The sequence below is a fragment of the Macaca thibetana genome, chromosome 11 (assembly GCF_024542745.1).
Source record: "Macaca thibetana thibetana isolate TM-01 chromosome 11, ASM2454274v1, whole genome shotgun sequence".
Lineage (NCBI taxonomy): Eukaryota > Metazoa > Chordata > Mammalia > Primates > Cercopithecidae > Macaca > Macaca thibetana.
The window spans coordinates 58,801,256-58,826,105 of NC_065588.1; the positions used below are offsets into that span (position 1 = coordinate 58,801,256).

Sequence of the window (24,850 nt, forward strand, 5' to 3'; positions counted from 1 at the left end):
TTATAGAAAATTTAATAATAGTTGAAATTTCAAACTATGAAGTCAGAAACAGATCTAGGTTTAAATCCTAACTGCTAGCTAACAGTATACTACCTTGAGTAAATTATCCTTCTTTTGATGTCTTAATTTCCTGTCTCTAAGGTGGGGAGAATTGTAATGATAATACCTTCTTTATGAGACAATACATGTAAAGTGCATAACACTATGCCTGGTACACAGTAAGCACTACATGAATGTTAATTACCATTTATTATCATTAGTGTTATTCTGTGAATTTAAAAATAATGTTTTTTCCTGAGATGAAAAAAGAATGTTTCAACTTATATGAAAATTATTTTAGGTATCTAATTGCGGAAATTAGAAATCATTTGAATCAATTGAATGTGTAATAAATAAGCCTCATAGATGATTATCAGGCAGTTTTAGTAGATATTCCTTATATAGATGATTATAGAGTTTTGAGGAGTTCCCCAGAAAACCAAGATCATTTTTGTCACAGTGATTATATTTTTTTCATTAGATACTGCTTTTGCAAAAAATAAAGATGATGGAAAATGGTACTATTTTGATGACAGTAGTGTCTCCACTGCATCTGAAGACCAAATTGTGGTAAGTTTGTCTTATATTTCCTGAAAACTATGGGATTCACTGCCTTAAGGAGTGAATATAAATTAATAAAAGGGGCTCATGGAACACTGTAATTTATATTCTAGTAGCTTGAGTAGCTAAAAGAGACTGACTCTTATTTAAAGAAATGTCAAATTGTCCCCTAAATGGAAATTTGTCTTCTAAATTTTCCCACTAACAAAAGCATAAATTGCAAGGTAAAAAAATTTTTGGTAGTTTTCAACATGGAATTTCTAATAAAAATAATTAAGTTTTTCTTTGGAAAGTAGATTCAGCTCTTAACTTTCTAGACATTGACTACTTAAAGCCAGGATGTTTAAACAAGAGAAAAAAAATCCTTGAAGTACCTTACCGTATCTGTGATCTTTAAAGTCTTATCTTGCCTTATGAAAATTAAGTATTTAAACTCAAAATGATATAATTAGATAAAACAAATTACAGATTTATAAAGGATTAATACTTGTGTACTTACTACTTTGATATTTTCTGAATAGTAAAAAAATGAGGAAGTTCCATCTGTTCACACTTGCATCAGTTTATCATCCACCGCTGACTCTCTCAGTATGGGTTTGTGTACACACAGATGCATACATATATATGTATATATGCTGTCATTTATCTCCCCGTATCTATGACAGAGAGACTTGAATACTATAAATATTTTTTAAATTGTGTTTTAATTAACCACATTTTTTGTTTACACTTAAACTCCTAATTTCTTTTTTTCTGCAAAAGAAATTCAATTCTGTTCTCCTCCTTAATCTCCCAGTCCAGACATTCTCAAATTGCCCACCTCCTCATCAGTCTTGTTAACAACACTGCCCTAATCTTGGCTTCAAATAAACAGTTATCTTGTTTATATATAGTTTACGAATTTGATGTTGCCATGCATTTTAACAATGATGATTCTTCATTTAGTCAACAAATTGAATACGATAGAGAGAGAGAGATACACAAAAGACTCCATTCTAAACAGAGTTAAAAAGACAGTTGTCACTCAGTCCAGAGCTTAAAAGGTAGCTATCTCTGATTTATAAACTAAAGAAGACAGAGAAGTAAATTAACAATTACAGCATAATAAGTACTATTAAATACCTTACTATGGCCACTTAGAAAGGGAACTTCTGTCTCAACTCAGATTTAGGGTTTGAGGGGATAATACCAGTACAGGGAAGTTCTTGTGGTAAAGATGATGTCTGACCTCGTCTGCTAGTAAAAATAAGAGTAAATTAAACAAAAGGTGTTCTAAGCAAAGAAAACTGTATCTACAAAAACAAGGAGGCATGACAAAGCATGATATTTTAAGGGAACAGCACATAATTGGATGTGACTGAAAGGAAAAGCTCTTAAAGGGACATGGGGAAGAAATTAGGCTGGAGATAAATTTAGCGCTTAGATCAAGAAAAGTGGCATTCTAGTTGTTTAGACATTTTCTTACAGACTATGAGAAGCCATTAGATTGTGAAGCAAGAGAATAACATTGTTCAGTTTGTGTCTTCACATTTCTCTGAGAACATCATAGAAGATAGATTGGAGACACTGAATAAAGAAACAGAAAAGCCATACAGGAGGCTGTCACATAATTTAAGCAATTAAAATAGTAGTTAGAACAATATAAACAAGGGAAGAATGGATTTATGAGATATTTACTGGATAGAATTAATATAACTTGATAAAAGATATAATAAAGGTAATAGATGTAGAGATCCAGAGAAGGAGAAGTTTAAGATGACTTTTACTTCACCATTCACCAAGATTGGGAATATAGGAAGAATAGTTGCTGTTGAAGTTTGAGATGCCTGTATGATAACTGTGTGGAAATTTCCATTAGGTTGTTGGACTAATAAGACTGGAGTTCAGGGGTGAGAACTGATTTAGGTTATACATTTGAGTTGTCAGCCTTAGGCAGCAGTTGAAGCCATAGGTTTAAATGAGTCATCTAGTGAGAGGATACAGGTTGAGACAATGGTAGGCTGAGGACAGAACATAGTATGTTTAAAGGTCAGGATTTAATGAGTCCACAGAAGAGTCTGAGAAGAAGCCAAAGAGATAGTAGGAGATCTGAGTAGTGTTGTCACAGAAGCTAAAAATTGTTTTGTTGATAGGAAAAGAAATAGTGAAGCATTAAATTAAATTAAATAGTGAGAGATTGACCAAAAGAACGGAAAAGGGCACCCATTTCAGTTGTTTATTAGGTTATTGACCCTACTGAAAGCCATTTTACTAGGATGGTTTGGGGAAAAGCTAGATTACTTTGAGTTGAGAAGTGTGCGTGAGAGTGAATGATGAGTATTGACTATTCTGTTTATCACCCTGACTGTGAGGAAGAGGAAGAGAGGAGGTATATGGCAGCTAGAAGGGGAGGTAGAATGGAGAGGGACTTATAGATAGGAAAAACCTTAGGTATTTGTTAAGGCCAAAGAGAAAAGTCCAGTGGATAAGGACTCATTAAAGATACACAGTGATCATTGATGGAACAGTATCTTTAAGATGGTAGGAAAAGGTGGACTCTACAGCAAACATGGGATGAAGTGACTAGTATTAGAAGGAAGGAATTTACCTTTTCCTTAAGAGATGACAGGAAAGAAAGCGTAGAATTCTGTTTTACATTAGAGTAACTAGGTTAATCTGTGACACAGTTGCATTTATTTCTTGGTCCAAATAATTTAGAAGCACATAAAAATTTGTAATTCTAACGACCATTCTTCCTTTATTAGAAATTGTCTTCTATTTAATGAATTTTGGTAACTTCCATTTGACCATGCATGGTTTTTCTATTTGATTTATGCCCTCTCACCAAAATTGGTGACCACCTAAAAATTCATAATGTGTTTAATGTGATATTTGAGAATCATAACCATTTTAACATCCTTTGTTTTGACAGTCCAAAGCAGCATATGTACTCTTCTACCAGAGACAAGACACTTTCAGTGGAACTGGCTTTTTTCCTCTTGACCGAGAAACTAAAGGTGCTTCAGCTGCCACTGGCATCCCATTAGAAAGTGATGAAGATAGCAATGATAATGACAATGATATAGAAAATGAAAACTGTATGCACACTAACTAATGAAAGTCCTAGAAGCCATAAAAGAGAGACTTTCCTGCTGGTGGTATCTATGGAAATGATGAAGTTACCCACCACATTAAAACAAAAGTCTGAGATGGGGAGTTTCAGATAACCGAATGTAAATCCTTTATCAGATTTTAACTTGTGCAGTACTTGAAGTGAAACACAATGAAAACTTTAACAGAAATTGTCTCTTAATACATTTACAGTCTTGTATTTACAAGCTAAATATATATAGGAAATCACAAATAAATCCCTTTTAAGTTTGCTGCTGTTTTGATTAATTATGTTTCCTTTAATTTTTTGGATGTGAGTTGATGACAAATGTTAAATTTGTGGATGTTGGTCCTTTATTTTGCTCTAATAATACTGCAAGAAAACTATGGCTGAACTTAGTTTTTGGATAATCTAGTTCATGTGCATTAGGCTGCCATACATACTACTATGATATTTAGCTGCAGTATCAATGTGGCATAAATACTGCGGCAGCATTCTTCAAAAACCACAGTTTCAAATTTATCCCGGTAATCAATGTGGGCCTATTAAAAAACCAAGTCATGATACGAGAAACAACCTTGGAAAAGCTATTTCCTTTTGTAGTACCATTAAAAATCCAGACTATTATATTCATTTTACTGCCACTGTGGAAACAGGTTCTAGATTTCATACTCCATCTAAAGTCATTTTTCAGTTACATGTAAGTATTATTTACTGCTATTGGGATCTATTCTTCAGACATTCAGAAACATTTTTTGCTTTAAAATGCATATCTTTAATTGGGTGTTGGTCCAAAATTAAAATTTTTGCTGTCTGTTTTTCTCTACCCCATTTTGTGGTAATTTGGCAACTTTAGCTCTCCCAATTATTGTAATATAAGGACAGACTTAATAGTATTCTGTATCCATAGTAATAATTGCATCAAGCTTAAATGAGAAATTTTTTTTTATATACTGGCCTTTAAATCATTAATGGACAATTGGCTATAAAGGTAGGTCTGTTAACTTTCTTTGTGTGTTCCTGATGGAATTCACCATAGCCTTACAGCTTTTCTCAGAAGGTAACTTGTTATAAGAGAAATGGCATTTGCATGTTCCAGAGTCAGAACCTGTACAGTATATACAGCATAAACACCTTGAATTTGATTTTAGTTCACCACATTCAAGGATCCAGGATGCCAAAAATATGTGTGAACATTTGAAACATTTTTATTTGCTGCTTTTTCCCTTTGATCTAGTTGAAAGAATGTATTGTAAATTGGCATACAATACTGCCTTTAATAGAAAACCTAAATGCTGGGGCACATTTCACATATCGACTACCTGAGAAATTGCTTTGTGTCCCACTGTTATTAAAGCAAAAAGTATAATGTTCTTCACTTGAACTAATCAAATACAATAGATTATAAATTGTGTATTGTAAATAAAAGTTCACTCTGTGAGTGCACATTTTGGTAAATTATTTATTTATGTTAGCATTTAAAAGTTTTAAAAAAATGCATTTGACCAGGATAATTGAGGTATGTTGATCATGGCTTTGCTTTATATCTTGATATTAAAGCTGGTTTATCATCCTGGTATTTTAAAAGCTGCTTTGGGTTTTTTTGTTTTTTGGTTTTTTTTTTTTCTTTTTTTCTTTTTTAATGTAAACTAACCTCCTGCATGACAGAGGTTAAAATTTTGTCTGCACTTGAGTTCACTTGAGTTTACATTTGAAATGTGCATGTTTATTTATACAGATTTCAATAAAGCTATTCAAGGCCTTATTTAGTCTTTTATTTCTTACTCTTAATCTTTTAATAAAAATCCCCTACTTTATGGTTAGATTACTATATGCTAGACTTTTTAGTTATAAATAGTTAATACTAGAAAGGAAATTATGTCAGAGCAAAATGAATCTTACTATTAAGGACATGTTTTAAAGTTGATATTTTTCAACTTTAATAGTTATTCATTAAGCATATGTTTGTGTACCAATCACTGTTCTAGAGTCTGGAGATACAGCAGTAAACACATATCCTTACCTTCACAGAGCTTACATTCTTTCTGCCATCTACCAACTAATGGACTATATTTCCATTTTTCTGAAGATTTAAAGAAAAGTCAAAGCTAAATCTTTTAAACCTAGATTGTGGTCTCCATCCTAATTCTTCAGAGACCACTTTCTTTTTAATGCCTGTCATTAACTTCTATTCCCACTAAAAGAAGTGATGTTAATAATGCCATTGAAACGTCAAACTCAAATGTCATTTTTCAGCTGCAAAAAGTAGACTTTAAAAATAGTGCAAAAGGGGCCCGGCACGGTGGCTCACGCCTGTAATCTCAGCACTTTGGGAGGCCGAGGCAGGTGGATCACGAGGTCAGGAGATCGAGACCATCCTGGCTAACATGGTGAAACCCCGTCTCTACTAAAAATACAAAAAATTAGCCAGGCTTGGTGGCGGGCGCCTGTAGTCCCCTCTACTCGGGAGGCTGAGGCAGGAGAATGACGTGAACGTGGGAGGCAGAGCTTGCAGTGAGCCACGATTGTGCCACTGCACTCCAGCCTGGGCAACAGAGCAAGACTCCGTCTCAAAAAAAAAAGTAGTGCAAAAGGATAATACATATTTTAATTAAAAGTAGGTGTTCGGCCTGGGCACAGTGGTTCACGCCTGTAATCCCAGCACTTTGGGAGACTGAGGCAGAAGGATCACTTGAGCCCGGGAGTTTGAGACCAGCCTGAGTAACAGTAAGAACCTCATCTGTACAAATATTTTTTAATTATCTGGGTGTGCACACACTTGTGTTCCCAGCTACTCAGGAGGCTGAGGTGAGAGAATTGCTTGAGCCCAGGCAGTCAAGGCTGCAGTGAGCCGAAATCACACCACTGCATTCCAGCCTGTGCAACAGAGCAAGACTCCGTCTCAAAAAAAGAAAAAAAAAAAAGATATTCATAGGTAATACAGGGTAGTGGGAATATATCTAGACTAGAATTTCTACTTCTAGCTTTGCCACTTAGTAATCATGACTTTGAACTTAATATTTCCTAGTCTGTTTCTTTACCTGTAGAATAATGATGATAATAATAGCCAGCATTTATTGAGCACTTACTGTAGACCAGGCACTCTATTAAAATGTTTATATGCATTCTCTCATTTAATCCCACAACAGCTATGAGGTAGGGATAGTTGTCATCCCCATTTTTCATATGAAGAAACCAAGATACAAAGCATTTAAGTAATATTCCCAAGCTCACACAATTGCTATGTGGTAGAGCCAATATTCTATCCTCAGATATATACTACCTCTCACTGTGTTATAGTGTCTGCCTCATAGGATTCTTGAGAGCTCAAATGAGATCATATATTTTATGGGAAGAGCTTTGTAAACTTTATTACACGCTCACTGATTTCTTCGGTCTGAATAGACATCTTGAAGTCTAATGACTTTGCTTTTAAAGGTATATTTAGCTCAGTATTTGAGCATTGAATAAGAAAGTACCCACTGGAATATTGACTGACCCATTCTCTTTTAAAAACTAATTTCATTTAATTTATATACTTTTATTACAATTTTAATTAAATGGTAAATACAATGTGACATACTTTTTTCTTGTCCTTTTCATCTAACTTGTGTCCCCTTCTTTCCATTTTCCCAAATGCAACCCTGAATTTCAGGACTTTGTAAACTCTACTTTAGTTTTGCTTTCTGTTCGTTCATTTGTTTGTTTGGAGACAGGGTCTCACTCTGTCGCCCAGGCTGGAGTGCAGTGGCATAATCATAGTTCACTGTAACCTTGAACTCCTGGGCTAAAGTGATCCTCCTGCCTCAGCCTTATAATTTAGTTTTAATTAATCTCCTTGAAAAAGTTGTAACCTGGTGCTTTATTTAAATATCTTGCTTTCTCATAATCTGTGTTCTTTTAGTAGTCCTGTATTTATCCTTGCTTTCTGACAACTGGATATAAAACTACACAAAAACATTGATATGGACATGAAGAAAATCAGTAAGTACCAAAGTAGATACAACATAAAGGTGGTGGGGTTTTTTATGAACTAATTTGATTGAAGTGAGTTTATCTTATAAAATAAGCCAGGAGGCTGAAATGGAGTCTCCTTCAGTGGTACACGAAAGGGAGTGTAGGGTGTAGTAGAAGCTTTCTACCTCAGAGATAATACATATTCTAATTAAAAATGTATTAGAGGAGATAGACTGATAACATTTGAGTCTGATGTATGGTGACAAGTAAAAGCAGGCCAATTTTTTGTTTTATTATTTTTAAGTTATCTACAGATAATGCATTTCATTATTGCCTGCTTCCAAGTCTCCCTATGTAGTATGCTTCTGATCTCCTGTGCTTGTGCAGTGTAGATGAGCTCACCACTTTAATTTTTAAAATAGAAATGTGGAAAATTCTTGAGTCATAGACTAGAGGAAGGAACCAGAGGTCCTCTAAAATATCAGAGGAGTAAGAAGGAAAGGAAAAGCCCCTTTCTAGAGCCAAAGAATAAGAGAAGAAATTTTTGCTCATTTTTTTTTCTTACTTTACAGTAAAATAAAAATGTTTTTGCTCTTTGAATAACTTAACATGAGGAATTTGGAAACAACATTTCTTGAAAATATATTGATACTTATTCCCAAATAATTCTTTCAAGTGCCACTTGACCAGAGGATAGGGAAAGGAGGAAAAGGTGAGTGTATTTATATCCTTGCTAGTTTTCATTATATATTCAGTTGCAGATCTATATTATATATCATTTTATTATCAGATTTTCTAGTTATATATGATGGTTTTTAAATAAGCATTCTAGGTTTGGAGACCATTTCAATTCAATATGTATGTGTTTTATGTGTTTAATTCATATTTACTATATATTAAATGAATTTCCAAATAGCTCAGATAACAAAACTTTGGTTTAAAATTGAGTTATTTTATAAGCTACATAGAATACATCAAAATTTTATAAGCTGCATAGAATAGGCTTTAAAATATCAGAATTAGGAAAATAAAACATAGATGGTAAAAATTCAAATATTTATCAAGACTTTTTTCTTCACTAATGATGGGGTAAAGAATTTTTAAATGGATAATATAAAACAGACAGTTCAAAAATTGTTTTTGGAAAATACATGCATCGGGAAGCATACCCCATCGTGCCATGGTTTAATTATTCCCCAGCTCTACTTTGGGGAGCCTGGAACTTGTCAGGGTTGTGAAATAGACCTTAGACTATTAAGGACATTCAGAAACTGGCTAAGCCATTCAAGGAAAATCAGGAATTTACATAATATATTGGACTAGAGTCTCAAAGGACAGACAGAAAGTCAGTCAAATGGGTTTTGATATTTTTTTTCCCTAGAAATGTGTAGCAAATGTGATTTAACAAAGCAGCTAAAAATACAACTATCTCTCTGGAATTGAAAATGTGTAAAATAAGACCACACACTTTCAATATGCACAAAATATATTTTAAATGTTTAAATTGTATCAGTAATTTACTATGTTCTACTGTAGAATATCATGATTAAAGTTGGTGCTCGTGTTGCTAAAGTTTTTTTTTTCTTCTCATGTCAGGAACTTGCAGCTTGTTCTATATAGTTTGGTGAAACCAAAAAAAAAAAACAATATTTGCTGTGACATTTAAGTTTGTTGCTAGCTGGAGTTAAATCTACATACATAAAAGTAAAACAATAAATATGGAAACATCCCAACAGTCTTTCCCATTAATGTGTATTATTACATTCTTCTCAGTAATGACACATACTTAACATTTCCCAAGCTGTTGTTTTAAACCTTAAAACATCACCACATTTCTAATTTTTATTTAAAATCTTTCAGAATTCTTAGACTTTGTAACGTATCAAACACAAGTCTCTCATTAAAGTGTTTTTTAATAGTATTTGCTTTTCTTTTAAACTCCATAAAGGAATGTTTGATGTTAACAGACATAACTCTTTAATGCTCTTCTGTTCATGATTAAGTATGCTTTTAAGTAACTTAGACTAATGTATTAAAGTGTTCACTTATGTCTAGTCATATGTGTACCTACTCTTTTCTAACCTTGAGTCATTTCTATTAAATACAGCGTTTAATCTTCTTTCAAGTGAGAACCATCTTTCCATTATATCAAGTGGACAATTTTTAAATTGTCTGATAAGTTCATCCAAATTAATTCCATCATGTCTGTTTAACTTATTTCCCCAAAAAGACTGAGACGTCCAGCCCGTCATTCAGTTCTTGAACTCCCTAATAGAAACACCAAGGATTATCTATTTGTAATCACATTGTGGTGAATTATCAGTGTCCCGAGAATTATGTAAAGCAAATAGGAATTATTTTAGAATTGCCCTTATTTAAAAAAAAAAAAAAAAAAAAAAAAAAGTAAAGATGGGAAAATTACTTAATAGTATTTTGTTTTTTAATTTGAGAAAGAATTCCTGTAGGTCTCCCTTAAATGCTGAGTGACTTTGGTAAAGATTTTTAATCTCTAGAACTCAGAGCTATATTCACTTTTGAGCTATGTACCTATTGTATAAGTTGAAGTAATACTGCAAATTCAAACAGTAAACATCATTAATCCTAGATATTTGAGTACTACCTACAGTGAGATATGGTAGGAAACATTCTATATTTACAACAACTTCCACCACAGCTAGGTCCAAACAAATCATTAACCTCTGAATTACAGTTTTCACAACCATAAAGTTATGCTGGTCTCTTAGAAGTATTAAGTTTATGGATATGGAGAGGAAGGCCTAAATTTCATTTTTGAAGCTGTTGTTAAAAGTATATGTTTATATTTTTAGCAAAAGAATTAATAACTAATAGGATGAGTCTTTTTTTTTTTATTTTTGGCCTCCTATAAAAAATTTGGAACAGAAGTCTTAGTATGATGGTAAACTTGAAAATTAAAATTTTATCAGGAATATTAGAATCCAATTATATGAGACTGCATCCCCAACAGGCACCTTGGTTGCAACACCATGAAAGACGTTGATCCAGAGGTTCTCAGCAAGCCACACCTGAATTCCTAAAAAAAACTGTGAGATAACAGATGTTTGTGTTTTTAGCTACTAAGCTTTAAGGTAATTTGTTTATGCAGAAATAAGGGAAAAGGAACCCAGAGATCTTTGAGGAATCCCACTTTACAGAGGTAGAAACTGAGGGCTGGAAGGAGAAAAGTCATGTACACAAAGTCTGGAGACAACTCAGTCACTAAATCCTCTTGTTCCTTCTCATTTGTACTCTTTAACTGGCTCCTCACTTTGTAGATGGATGGCACTGGGCTCTGCAGCAACCCATCTGTTCTGTATCTGTTAAGGCCTCTAGAGCTTCATTCATTCCTTCATCAAATATTTTCTGAGTGTCCACTATGTGCCAGGCACTATTCTAAGTTCAAGATATACAGTAATATACAAACACAAAATAATCCAGTTACAAATATAATTTTTAAAGGTATTTATGAGCATAACTTCCTAACACATTTAGAACCTTTGCCTTCAGCAGACATCAATTATGTTGCCTTTTTGTTTTTTGGCCCAGTTTTATTAGTCATTAAAGTCATTTGAATTAAAGACAATAATCCAGACTCCAGAGGTTATGGCTTTTATGTGTTTGGATACTGTACTGCCATAACAAAATACCACAGACTGGGTGACTTAAGTAACAGAAATTTATATTTTCACATTTCTGGAGGCTGGAAATCTGAGATCAGGGTACCCCAGTATACTTGGTTTCTGGTGAGGGTGCTCTTCCTGGCTTACAGATGGCTATCTTCTCACTGTGTTCTTGCATGGTAGCAGAGGAGGGTCAGAGAGGAGAGCAAGCTCTCAGGCATCTCTTTTTTATAAGGGCACTAATCCCATCATGAAGCCCCCACCCTCATGACCTCATCTAAACCGAGTTATCTCCTAAAGACTTCCTCTCCAAATACTATTTAAGGCTTCAACTTGAATTTGGAGGTGACACAGTTGAGCCCATAACAGATATATTGAGTAACAATTATGGGTACAGCCATGCCTCAGATATTGCAAGTTCGGTTCCCAGCCACCATAAATACTTAAATAAAGTGAATCACAAATTTTTTGGTTTCCCAGTGCATATAAAAGGCATATTTACCCCATACCGTAGTCTATTAACTGCAATAGCATTGTGCCTAAAAAAGATGTACATACCTTAATTTTAAAACTATTGCCAAAAAATGCTAAATAATCATCAGAGCCTTCAGCAAGTAGTAATGTTTTTGTTGATGGACAGTCTTGCCTCATTTTGATAGATACTCACCAGGATGGTGGTTGCTGAAGGTTAGGGTGGCTGTGGGAATTTTTTACAGTAAGACAATAGTGAGGTTTGCTGTACCAATTTACTCTTCCTTTTACAAAAGATTTCTCTAGCATGCAGTGCTATTTGAGAGCACTTTACCTACAATAGAACTTCTTTCTGAACTTCTTTCACAATTGGAGTTAATCTTCTAAAGCCCTGCCACTGCTTTGTCAACTAAGTTTATAGAATATTCTAAATCCTTTGTTGTCTTTTCAGCAATGTTCACAGCATCTTCACCAGGAGAAAACTTGTCCCCCCTTCTTTTCACAGATGTTGAGATTGTCAAGAAACTACTTTCTTTGCTCACCCATAAGAAGCAACTTATTCATTCAAGTTTTACCCTAAGATTGCAGCAATCCAGACACATCTTCAGGCTCCCCTTGTAGTTCTCTTATTTTCACCACATCTGCAGTTACTGCCTCCTCTGAGGTTTTGAGCTTCTCGAAGTCATGAAAGTTGTAATTAACTTCTTTCAAACTCCTGTTAATGTTGACATTTTGACTTCCATGAATCACAAATATTCTGAATGAATGGCATCCAGAATAGCAAATCCTTTTCAGAAGGTTTTTATTTTGCCCCGATCCATCAGAGGAATCACTCTCCATGAAAGCTTTTGCCTTATAAAATGTATTTCTTAGATAGTAAGACTTGAAAGCTGAAATTATTCTTTGATCCATGGCTGCAGAATGGATGTTGTGTTAGCAGGTAGAAAAACACTAATCTCATACATCTCCATAGAGCTCTTGGGTGACCAGGTGCACTTGTCAATGAGCAGTAATATTTTGAAAGGAATCTTTTTCTGAGCAGTAGATCTCAACAGTAAGCTTAAAATATTTAGTACCTTCCTATAAACAGATGTGCTGTCATTCAGGCTTTATTGTTCCTTTTATAGAGCAGAAACATTATATTTAGTATAATTTTAAGGGCCTTAGGATTTTTGGAATGATAAGTGAACATTGGTTAGCATTGCATTGGCCCCTAACAAGAGAAATCAGTCTCTTGTTTGAAGCCAAGCATTAACTTTTCTCTAGCTATGAAAGTCGTGGATGACGTCTTCCAACATAAGACTTTCATTTCCATTGAAAGTTTGTTTAGTGTAACTACCCTCATCAATGATCTTAGCTAGATCTTCTGGATAACTTGCCACAGTTTCTACATTAGCAGTTGCTGCTTCACCTTATGCTTGTCTGTTGTGGAGAGGGCTTGTTTCCTTAGAATCAATCACTGCTAGCTTCAGACTTTTCTTCTGCAGCTTCCTTAACTTAGCCTTCATAGAATTGGAGAGAGAGGGCCTTGCTCTGCATTAGGCTTTAGCTTAGGACAGTGTTGTGACTGATTTGATCTTCTAATTAAAAAAAACTCAGGCTTTCTCCATATCAACAATAAGGCTGTTTTATTTTCTTATGATTCATGTGTTCACTTGAGTAGCACTTTTAATTTCAAGAACTCTTCCTTTGGATCCACAACTTGGCTGTTTGGCTCAAGAGGCCTAGCTTTCAGCCTGCCTTGGCTTTCAACATGCTTTCCTCATTAAGCTCAATCATTTATAGCATTTGACTGAGAGAGAGAGAGATGTATGACTCTTCACCTGAACACTTAGAAGCCATTGGATGGTTATCAACTGGCCTAATTTTAATAGTGTTATGTCTCAGGGAATAGGGAGGCACATGGAGAGGGAGAGAGATGGGGAATGGCCAGTGGAGCAGTTGGAACACACACATCTGTGCCCTCAAACAAAACAGTAACGTCAAAGATTACTGATCACAGATCACCATAACAGATACAATAATAAGACATTTGAAATGTGAGAAGTACCAAGATGTGACACACACAGTAAGCACATGCTGTTAGGAAAATGACACCTATAGACTTGCTCAATGTAGGCTTGCCACAAGCCTTGTTTGTAAAAAACAAAAGCAGTTATCTTCAAAGCATAATAATAAAGTGAAGCAGAATAAAACAATATATGCCTGGTTTTTGTTTGGTTTGGTTTTGAGACAAGGTCTTGCTCTGTCACCCAGGCTGGGGTGCAGTGGCACAATCTCATCTCACTGCAGCCTCCAGCTTCTGGTCTCAAGTGATCCTCCCACCTCAGCCTCCCAAGTAGCTAGGTCTACAGGCATGTGCCACTACACCTGGCTAATTTTTGTGGAGTCCAGGTTTCACCATGTTGTCCAGGGTGGTTTTGAACTCTTGAACTCAGGCAATACATCCGTCTCGGCTTCCCAAAGTGCTGGAATTACAGGCATGAACCACAGCACCCAGCCATGTATTTTCATTTAACCAGTATTAAATAACTGCATGTCTTTGGCAGCCTATAATGTAGCATCCCATTTTCAAAAATGTGTATTCAGGGTGCACTCACCAAGATGACATCTGTCTAGCAGCCCCCTCCTACTTCAGTCCATTATCCTGCTACCAGAATGATCTTCATGGTTTCATTTAAAAAAAAAAAAAAAAATCAGATCCTGTTTCTCTGTCTTAAAGTTCTCTTCTAATTCCTTGTATTAATCAGGATTCTCCAGAGAAACAAGACCAATAGGATACATGTATGTGTACATATACATATACACATATATATCTCTCTCCCTCATATATATGTATGTATATGATATATATGTGTGTATATATAATATATATGTGTGTGTATATATAAGGAGTTAGCTCATGCACTTAGCCTAAGTCTCATGATCTGCAGTCTGCAACCTGGAGACCCAGGAATGCCAATGGTGTAGTTCAAGTCCAAAGGGTTGAGAACCAGGAAAACCAATGATAAAAGTTCCAGTCCACAAGCTACCTGGCTAAAGACCCAGGAAGACTGACTGTTTCAGTTTTAGTGCAAAGGTAGGAAAAGACTGATGTCCCAGTTCAATCAGGCAAGAGAAATTTTCCTTACTTGAGCCTTTTTTGTTCTATTCAGGCCTTCAATTGATGGGAGCCACCAACATTATAGAGAGGGCAATCTGCCTTACTCAGTCTACTGATTTAAATGTTAATCTCATCCAAAAACACCTTCATAGATAAGCCCAGAATAATGTTTGACCACATATCTGGGCACCCTGTGGCCCAGTCAACACATTAAATAAACCATCACTTCCCTTCATGTAGAAAAGAGTCGTTTGGACCATAGGCTCAGGAGTTAAACCACCTCTGAGCCTACCACTTTGTGCAACTCACCTCACCTCTCTGCCTCTCACCTCTCTGTAAACTAGAGCAGCTCCCTAATGTCCACCTAGGAAGGCTTGGGGTGAGCAACCTGATTAGAAAGCAACAATGTGACTCAAAACTGCATATTTGCTTAGCAAACCTATGACTTTCTCAGAATATAAGTTTACTTGTGATGGGGGGCTATTAATATTTATAAGGAAACCAAATCCCCATTCACTTAAGCCATCTACTCCTACCACTGTTATTGAATATTACCTAACTTTCAGAATAATTGCAAGGTTTTGTGTCTTGATCATTATGAAAAATGTAGCAGGTATTATTGCTAATAAGTACCCAACTATGGGAATGATTGTTCTTTCCTTACGAATGACAGCAAATATCACTGTTCAATACCATTCACACTCAAGTTCTAACAAACTTTCTTTAGCAAGAGAGCAAAGAGTATGGTACAGTCAGTCCACCCAGGTTGCCTGTTAACCTGGTGCTTGAAGGAAAAAAAGTAAGAATTGGTCCTCATCCAATTCCTCACTTTCCCTCAAACATGTCATACTACTTCACAACGGGGCTTTCCCACATACTATTCTATTTGCATGGTCTACCTTATCTCTTACCTGGCAAACTCCTAACTCCTTCAAGACCTGCTCCAAAATACACTTGCTTGATCTTCTGACATCAACTGCCACCTTAGGCTGTAAGTTACATGTCTCTCTTCCCCCACTAGACAATTACCTGATGGAAGAATCTTGTTCTTAAGATGTTAAGATGGTGTATGTGTGGCATAGTATTTCTTCCTAAATATAAAAGTTATTTAACAAATTTTCTCAATGTCTGAAACTTCATGGTGTTTATTGTGATTTTGTTGTATTCCTGACATGTTGCTGGGTACATATGTTAACAGGCTTTAAAAGTAATTTACCTTACGAATGTGCACTAAAAATGTACATTTTAGATATACTAACATTTTAAGTTCAGTATTTATGAATTTGGAATATTCACGATTAAATGTAGAGAATTTATACTTCATTTATATTTTTTTAAAGAAGTTTTAATTGTAAGGAATTCTTTCTTCCAATAAGGAAGATACAGTTGCTATCTCTAGCTGCAGTTGGAGGGCATCCTGAATTCCCATTTGTTCAGAGGCTTTTCACAACTTGAAGCTTCTGGCATCTCCATAAAGATACTCTTTGACCACACAAGACCAGGAATACCTTTTTGAGTTGGAAATACCCCAAACATTTATCTGTTCAATACAGTTTTCCAAAGACAAGGAATTTACTCTTGATTTGGGTTCTTCGTCACCTCAAAGCTCTGTATTACACCTAACAAGGCTCTGGACAAGGGAAGAAAATTGTCAGAAGTCTCTTCTCCTCCGTGTCAAATTTGGCTACAACAGACATGATTGTTATCCACCCACTAGTCATCCTTCCTTACTAGTGGACGTAACAAGTTCTCCACCCCCTAACCAGGTAACTAGGGATAGGAATTTATTATTTAAAGTCAATTTTGTGGAAAGTAGTCCTATTCTCCTTGTCTGATTTAGTGTTGGGCCCATAACCCATTAAAGGCCAATGAGTCCAGAAGGAAAGTCTGCTCGTGTATTTGTGGGAAATTTTTCTTTGGTTTTTCATGACAACTGTAGAAAAAAAAAATCCTTCTTTGACAGAGTTCTGTCTACATGTGATTCCTGGAATGACAGAGTGGCATCTTGGGACTGGGGTTGAAGTGTGAAGGTGTGTTAACCTTGAGCATATTCTTTCATGTTAGTCTTTATGCCTGATAGCCAAAACTATTCATCTGGGGTGGAAAATGGCCTTTTTTCTCCTTACTTTTATCCTTTTATCCTTAAAGCCCACAAGCTTTGCATTGTAATATTTGAACATTAAAAACAACAAAAAACCTTTTTACTCTATCACACAGTTCTTCAAATCCAAGGTTTTGGGGACTATTTTTTTAATGATACAATTTACAATAAAGTGAACATATTGCATGAGCAATTATTTAGAATAAATGATGGCTCTTCGTAATATAAATAATGTAAGCATATAACTCTACAATTATATATGTGTTTTGTCTGTCAGGCATTGTCTAATCCCTACCTCATAACTTACAGCATCTTTTACCTCTTCTGTAAGCCTTATATCATCCCTGAGCCACAATTCATCTCAGTTTTCCTCCTGAGTTACACTACAAGGGAAGTGGTGTACCATGGGATATGGCCTAGTAATGAGTTAAGACAGTTTTGCTTACTACTTGGTCATTTTTAAAAACAGTTTATTTTAATTAACTAGGTTTAACATTAAGAGGAGGAGAAAAATTCTAGTATCAAAATCCTTGTGGCAAAATGTCCACATCAGACTTCTAGCTTCTGGTAAGGGAACAGGGGCTTGCATCAGACTAGCAGTCATGCAAGTAACATTAAGAAACTCTAAATATAAAAACAGTTGGAAGACACTGAGGCATAATCATACAGTCTATGCTGTTGACAGAGCTTATGTGGAAGATGCCGGTTTATGCTGAGGGGTCTCAGAGGCCATAGTTTTGCAAAGCCAGAGTGACTAATAATTGAAAAATGAAATCCTAAAAATGATGGAGCCATTGTTGATTGCAACAAAATCTACCTAAAAATGTAACTGTCCAACAGGTTCACCTTGCCCACTGCCTAGACAGAGCCAATTTGTCAAGACAGGTGAATTGCAATAGAGAAAGAGTAATTCACAGAGAGTCAGCTTTTCTTAATAACAACTGATTGTTCAAAGCAAAATATATGACAGTATACTGTGGAGCTTGTAACATGTGTAGGAGTAAAGATATATGACAACATAGACAAAAGATGAGAGGGATGTAAATGGAATTATGTTATTATAAAGTTCTTACATTAATATATGAAATAGTGTAATATCAATGCAAAAGAATATATGTTAAGAATATATATTATAAACCTTAGAGCAATCACCAAAAAAGAAGAAAACAAACCAGAAAAAAGATATAGCTAAAATCCAATAAGGGGGATAGAATGAAATAATAAATAGCATTGTTTCACTCCCTCCCCACCAAAAAAGTAAAGGTAGAAAACCACGGTTTACAGGCAACAAATGACACAATGAATGGAATGGTACCTCACATCTCAATACTAACGTTGAGTGTAAATGGCCTAAATGCTGCACTTTAAAGATACAGAATTGCAGAATGGATAACAATTCACCAACCAACTATCTGCTACCTTCAAAAGACCCACCTAACACATAAGGGCTGACATAAACTTAAGGTAAAGGGGTGGAAAAAGACATTCCATGCAAATGGACACCAAAAGCAAGCAGGAGTAGCTATTCTTATATCAAAAAACTTTAAAGCAACAGCAGTTAAAAAAGACAAAGAGTTAAAAAAGACAAAATGGTAAAAGGCCTTGTCCAATAGGAAAATATCACAATCCTAAATATATATCCACCTAACACTGGAGCTCCCAAATTTATAAAAACAATTACTAATAGACCTAAGAAATGAGATAGACAGCAACATAATAATAGTGGAGGACTTCAATACTCCACTGACAACACTAGACAGGTCATCAAGACAGAAAGTCAACAAATACATCGTGGATTTAAACTATATCCTGGAAGAAATGGATTTAACAGATATTTACAGAACATTCTACCCAACAACTGCAGAGTATATGCATAATTCTATTTATCAGTGCATGGAACTTTCTCCAAGATAGACCATATGATAGGCCATAAAAATGAGCCTTAATAAATTTAAGAAAATTGAAATTATATCAAGTACTCTCTCAGATCACAGTGGAATAAAACTGGAAATCAACTCCAAAAGGAACCTTCAAAACCATGCAAATACATGGAAATTAAATAACCTGCCCCTGAATGATCCTTGGATCAAAAATAAAATCAAAACCTACATCAAAAAGTCTGAAAGAACTTAAAGCAACAATCTAAGGTTACACCTCAAGGAACTAGAGAAACAAGAAGCAACCAAACCCAAACCCAGCAGAAGAAAGGAAATAACCAAGATCAGAGCAGAACTAAATGAAACTGAAACAACAACAACAACAAAAATACAAAAGATAAATGAAACAAAAAGCTGGTTCTTTGAAAAGATAAGTAATATTGATAGATCATTAGCAAGATTAGCTAAGAAAAGAAGAGAGAAAATCCAAATAAGCTCAATTAGAAACAAAACAGGAGATATTACAACTGACACCACAGAAATACAAAAGATCGTTCAAGGCTACTATGAACACCTTTATGTGCATAAACTAGAAAACCTAGAGGAGATGGATAAATTCCTAGAAAGACACAACCCTCCTAGCTTAAATCAGGAAGAAATAGATACCCTGAACAGGCCAATAACAAGCTGTGATATTGAAATGGTAATTTAAAAATTACCAATAAAAAGTCCAGGACAAGACAGATTCCCAGAAATCTACCAGATATTCAAAGAATTGGTACCAATCCTATTGACACCATTCCACAAGACAGAGAAAGAGGGAATCCTCCCTAAATCATTCTATGATGCCAGTATCACCCTAATACCAAAACCGGGAAAGGACACAACCAAAAAAAAAAAAAAAAAACTACAGACAAATATCCCTGATGAACATAGATTCAAAAATCCTTAACAAAATATTAGCTAACCGAATCTAATGACATATCAAAAAGATAATCTGCCATAAACAAGTGGGTTTCACACCAAAGATGCCAGAATGGTTTAACATAGGCAAGTCAATAAATGTGATACACCACATAAAAAAATTTAAAACAAAAATCACATGACCATCTTAATAGACACAGAAAAAGTATTACACAAAATTCAGCATCCCTTTATGATTAAAACTCTCAGCGAAATCAGCATATAAGGGACATAACTCAATGTAATAAAAGCCATCTATGACAAACCCACAGCCAACATAATACTAATTAGGGAAAAATTGAAAGCATTCCCTCTGACAACTGGAACAAGACAAGGATGCCTGTTGCGGGAAGTCAGGGACCCCAAATGGAGGGACCAGCTGAAGCCACGGCAGAAAAACATAAATTGTGAAGATTTCATGTACATTTATTAGTTCCCCAAATTAATACTTTTATAATTTCTTACGCCTGTCTTTTCTGCAATCTCTAAACATAAACTGTGAAGATTTCATGGACTTTTATCACTTCCCCAATCAATACTCTTATAATTTCCTATGCCTGTCTTTAATCTCTTAATCACATCATCTTCATAAGCTGAGGATGTATGTCACCTCAGGACCCTGTGATGTTTGCGTTATCTACACAGATTGTTTGTAGAGCATGTGTGTTTGAACAATATGAAATCTGGGCATCCAAAAGAAATAGGATGGCTGCGATTTTCAGGGAACAAGGGAGATAGCCATTGGGCCTGACTGCCTGTGGGGCCGGACAGAACAAAGTCATATTTCTCTTCTTACAAAAGCGAATAGGAGAAATATCGCTGAATTATTTTTCTCAGCAAGGAACAGCCCTGAGAAAGAGAATGCATTCCCAGGGGGAGGTCTCTAAAATGGCCACTCTGGGAGTGTCTGTCTTATATGGTTATAGATAAGAGACGAACTAAGCCCCAGTCTCCTATGGCACCCCCAGGCTTATTAGGATTAGGACATTCCTGCCTAGTAAATTTTAGTCAGACCAGTTGTCTGCTCTCAAACTCTGTCTCCTGATAAGACGTTATCAATGACAATGCGTGCCCAGTGGGACCTGAAACCTCATCAGCAATTTTAATTTCACCCTGGTCCTATGATCTCACTCTGCCCTCATTTGCCATGTGATATTTTATTGCCCTTGAAGCATGTGATCTCTGTGACTCACACCCTATTCATACACCCCTCCCCTTTTGAAATCCATAATAAAAACTTGCAGGTTTTGTGACTCAGGGGGCATCACAGAACCTGCCAACATGTGATGTCACCTCCAGACACCCAGCTTTAAAATTTCTCTCTTTTCTACTGTTTATTTCTCAGACTGGCTGACACTTAGGGATAATAGAAAAGAACATACATTGAAATTTTGGGGACTGGTTCCCCTGATAGATGCCCACTCTCAGCACTTCTCTTCAACATAGTACTGGAAGTCCTAGCCAGAGCAATCAGACAAGAGAAAGAAAGAAAGGGCATCCAAATTAGTAAAGAGGAAGTCAAACTGTCGCTGTTTGCTGACAATATAATTGTTTACCTAGAAAACCCTAAAGATTCCTCCAGAAAACTCCTAGAACTGATAAAAGAATTTGGCAAAATTTCTGGAGGCAAAATTAATGTATACAAACCAGTAGCTCTTCTATACACAAACAGCAACCAACCTGAGAATCAAATCAAGAACTCAACCCCATTTACAATAGCTGCAAAAAATAAAATAAAATATTAAAGAATATACCTAGCCAAGGAAGTGAAAGACCTCTACAAGGAAAACTACAAAACACTGTTGAAAGAAATCATAGATGATATAAACAAATGGAAACACATCCCAGGCTCATGAATGGGTAGAATCAATATTGGGAAAATGACCATACTGCCAAATGCAATCTACAAATTCAATGCAATTCCCATCAAAATACCACCATCATTATTCACAGAACCAGAAAAAACAATCCTAAAATTCATATGGAACCAAAAAAGAGCTCACATGGCCAAAGCAAGACTAAGCAAAAAGAACAAATCTGGAGGCATCACATTACCTGATTTCAAACTATGCTATAAGGCCATAGTCACCAAAACAGCATGGTACTGGAATAAAAATAGGCACATAGACAAATGGAACAGAATAGAGAACCAGAAATAAACCCAAATACTTATAGTCAACTGATCTTTGACAAAGCAAACAAAAACATAAAGTAGGGAAAGCACACCCACTTCAACAAATTGTGCTGGGATAACTGGCTAGCCACATGTAGGAGAATGAAACTGGATCCTCATCTCTCATCTTATACAAAAATCAACTCAACATGGATCAAGGACTTTAAGATCTGAAACTATAAACATTCTAGAAGATAACATTGGAAAAAACCCTCTAGACATTGGCTTAGGCAAGGATTTCATGATCAATAATCCAAAAGCAAACGCAGTAAAAACAAAGATAGATGGGACTTAATTAAACTAAAGAACTTTTTGCATGGCAAAAAGAACAGTCAGCAGAGTAAACAGACACTCCACAGAGTGGGAGAAAATCTTCACAATCTGTACATGTGACAAAAGACTAATATCCAGAATCTACAATGAGCTCAAACAAATTAGCAAGAAAAAAGCAAACAATCCCATCAAAAAGTGGTCTAAGAACATGAACAGACAATTCCCAAAAGAAGATACACTAATGGCCAACAAACGTGACAAAACACTCAACATCAGTAATGAACAGGGAAATGTAAATCAAAACCACAATGCAAGAATTGTCATAATCAAAAAATCAAAAATTATAGATGTTGGTGTGGATGCAGTGAACAGGGAACACTTCTACATTGCTGGTGGGTATGTAAACTAGTACAACCACTATGGAAAATTGTGTGGAGATTCCTTAAAGAATTAAAAGTAGAACTACCATTTGATCCAGCAATCCCACTACTTGGTATCTATCCAGAGGAAAAGAAGTCATGATACAAAAAAGATACTTGCACACACATGTTTGTAGTAGCACAATTTGCAATCGCAAAAATGTGGAACCAGCCCAAATGTCTATCAATCAATGAGTGGATAAAGAAACTGTGGGATATATATGATGGAATACTACTAAGCCATAAAAAGGAATGAATCAATGGCATTTGCACCCACCTGGATGAGGTTGGAGACTATTATTCTAAGTGAAGTAGCTCAGGAATGGAAAACCAAGCATCGTACATTCTCACTCATAAGTGGGAGCTAAGCTATGAGAATGCAAAGGCATAAAAATGACACAATGGACTCTGGGGACTCAGGGAGAAAGGGTGGGAAAAGGGTGAGGAATAAAAGACTACAAATAGGGTACAGTGTATACTGCTTGGGTGATGGGTGCACCAAAATCTCACACATCAAGACTAAAGAACTTGCTCATATAAACAAAAACCACCTGTTCCCTAATAGCCTATGGAAAAAAAAAAAGATGTAGCACAGGCCAGGAATGGTGGCTCATGCCTGAAATCCCAGCACTTTGGGAGGTCAAGGCAGGTGGATCACCTGAGGTCAGGAGTTCAAGACCAGCCTGGCCAACATGGTAAAACCCCGTCTCTACTAAAAATGCAAAAAAACTAGCTGGGCTTGCTGGCGGATGCCTGTAATCCCAGCTACTTGGGAGACTGAGGCAGGAGAATCGCTTGAACCCAGAGGCAGAGGTTGCAGTGAGCTGAGATCGTGCCATTGTACTCCTGCCTGAGCAACAAGAGTGAAACTCCATCTCAAAAACAAATAATAGCTAAAATCCAACAAAGGGGATAGAATGGAATAATAAATAACATTGTTTCACTGCCTCCCCCCAAAAGAATAAAGGTAGAAAAGAAGAGGAAAAGGAACAAAGAACAGAAAGAACAAATAGAAAACAGAAGAAATAGTAGATTTAGACCCAACCATATCAATAATTAAGTTAAATGTAAATGAACTGAACTCTCCAAAAAAACAAGAAATTGTAAGATAGCCCCCAACCAACAAAATCCAATTATATGCTGTTCCCAAGAGACACAATTTAAATATGAATGCCAGACAGGCTAAAAGTAAAATGGTGGGAAATGGTATGCCATGCAAACACCTATGATAAAAAATTTAGTGTGGCTATATTAATATCAGATGACTGATGCTGTAGAACACTATATATGGCAAATGCACACGGAATAATCACTAAGATGGACAAAATGCTGGGCCATTAAGTTTCAGTAAATTACAAAGAATTGACATCATACAGAATATTCTCTCTCACCAACTTACTTCAAGTTAGAAATAAGTTATCTAGAAAATCAACATGGGTCAAAGAAGAAATCACAAGGGACATAACAGTACATTTAGAACTGGTTGATCATAAAAAAGTTATCAAAATTTGTGGGATAAAGTCAAAACAGATCTTCAAGTGAGATTATGACTTGAAGTGCTTATTGTACAAAAGAAGAGAGTTTAAAATTAATTAAGTATCCACTTTAAAAAGCTAGAAAAAGAAAAGCAAGTGATGGCTATGTGGGAAAGACCCAAAGGGAAACAGCAAAGGTGTGAACAGAAATGAGATAGGAGCCACTGTGGACAAGACAGAACTTTTGGTTTGATCCTAAACTGAATTGACTGACTTATTGAGAAAAACAACTTAACATCCTTCATAGAATTATAATAGACCCCACAGTCTACACAGTGTAGCCTTCACAATTTCTAAGACAGAATCAAAAGTTTTTTGGCATGTAAAGAATAAGGAAAGTGTGACCAATTCACAGAGGGAAAGACAAATAGCAGATTTCCAGACATAAAGCTACGGTAATCAAGACTGTGATATTGGCAGAGAGATAGACACATAGATCAACGGAACAGAAGAGAGGTCTCCCAAGATGGCACACACAAGTACAGTTTACTGATATCTGACAATATTGAAAAACCAACTCAATGGAAGAAGGATAATATTTTGAACAAATGATGCCAGAGAATTGGCTATGCATAAGTGAAAGAATGAACCTAGACATACAATTTCTATCTTATACAAAAATTAACTCAAAATGAATAATTTAAATGCA

At 35.6% G+C, this 24,850-nt stretch overlaps 1 protein-coding gene across 6 annotated transcripts in view; it reads left to right on the plus strand.

Annotated features, from left to right (window-relative positions):
• Nucleotides 1–3,962, plus strand: part of USP15 (ubiquitin specific peptidase 15) — a 145,250-nt gene extending 141,288 nt beyond the window's left edge. For all 6 annotated transcript variants that reach the window (XM_050748403.1, XM_050748404.1, XM_050748405.1 and 3 more), the window contains 2 exons: nucleotides 521–609; nucleotides 3,512–3,962. In XM_050748403.1, coding sequence (XP_050604360.1) covers nucleotides 521–609; nucleotides 3,512–3,694 — 272 coding nt within the window. In that variant the 3' untranslated portion in view covers nucleotides 3,695–3,962. The remainder of the gene's footprint in view (nucleotides 1–520; nucleotides 610–3,511) is intronic.
• Nucleotides 3,963–24,850: the final 20,888 nt, after the last annotated feature.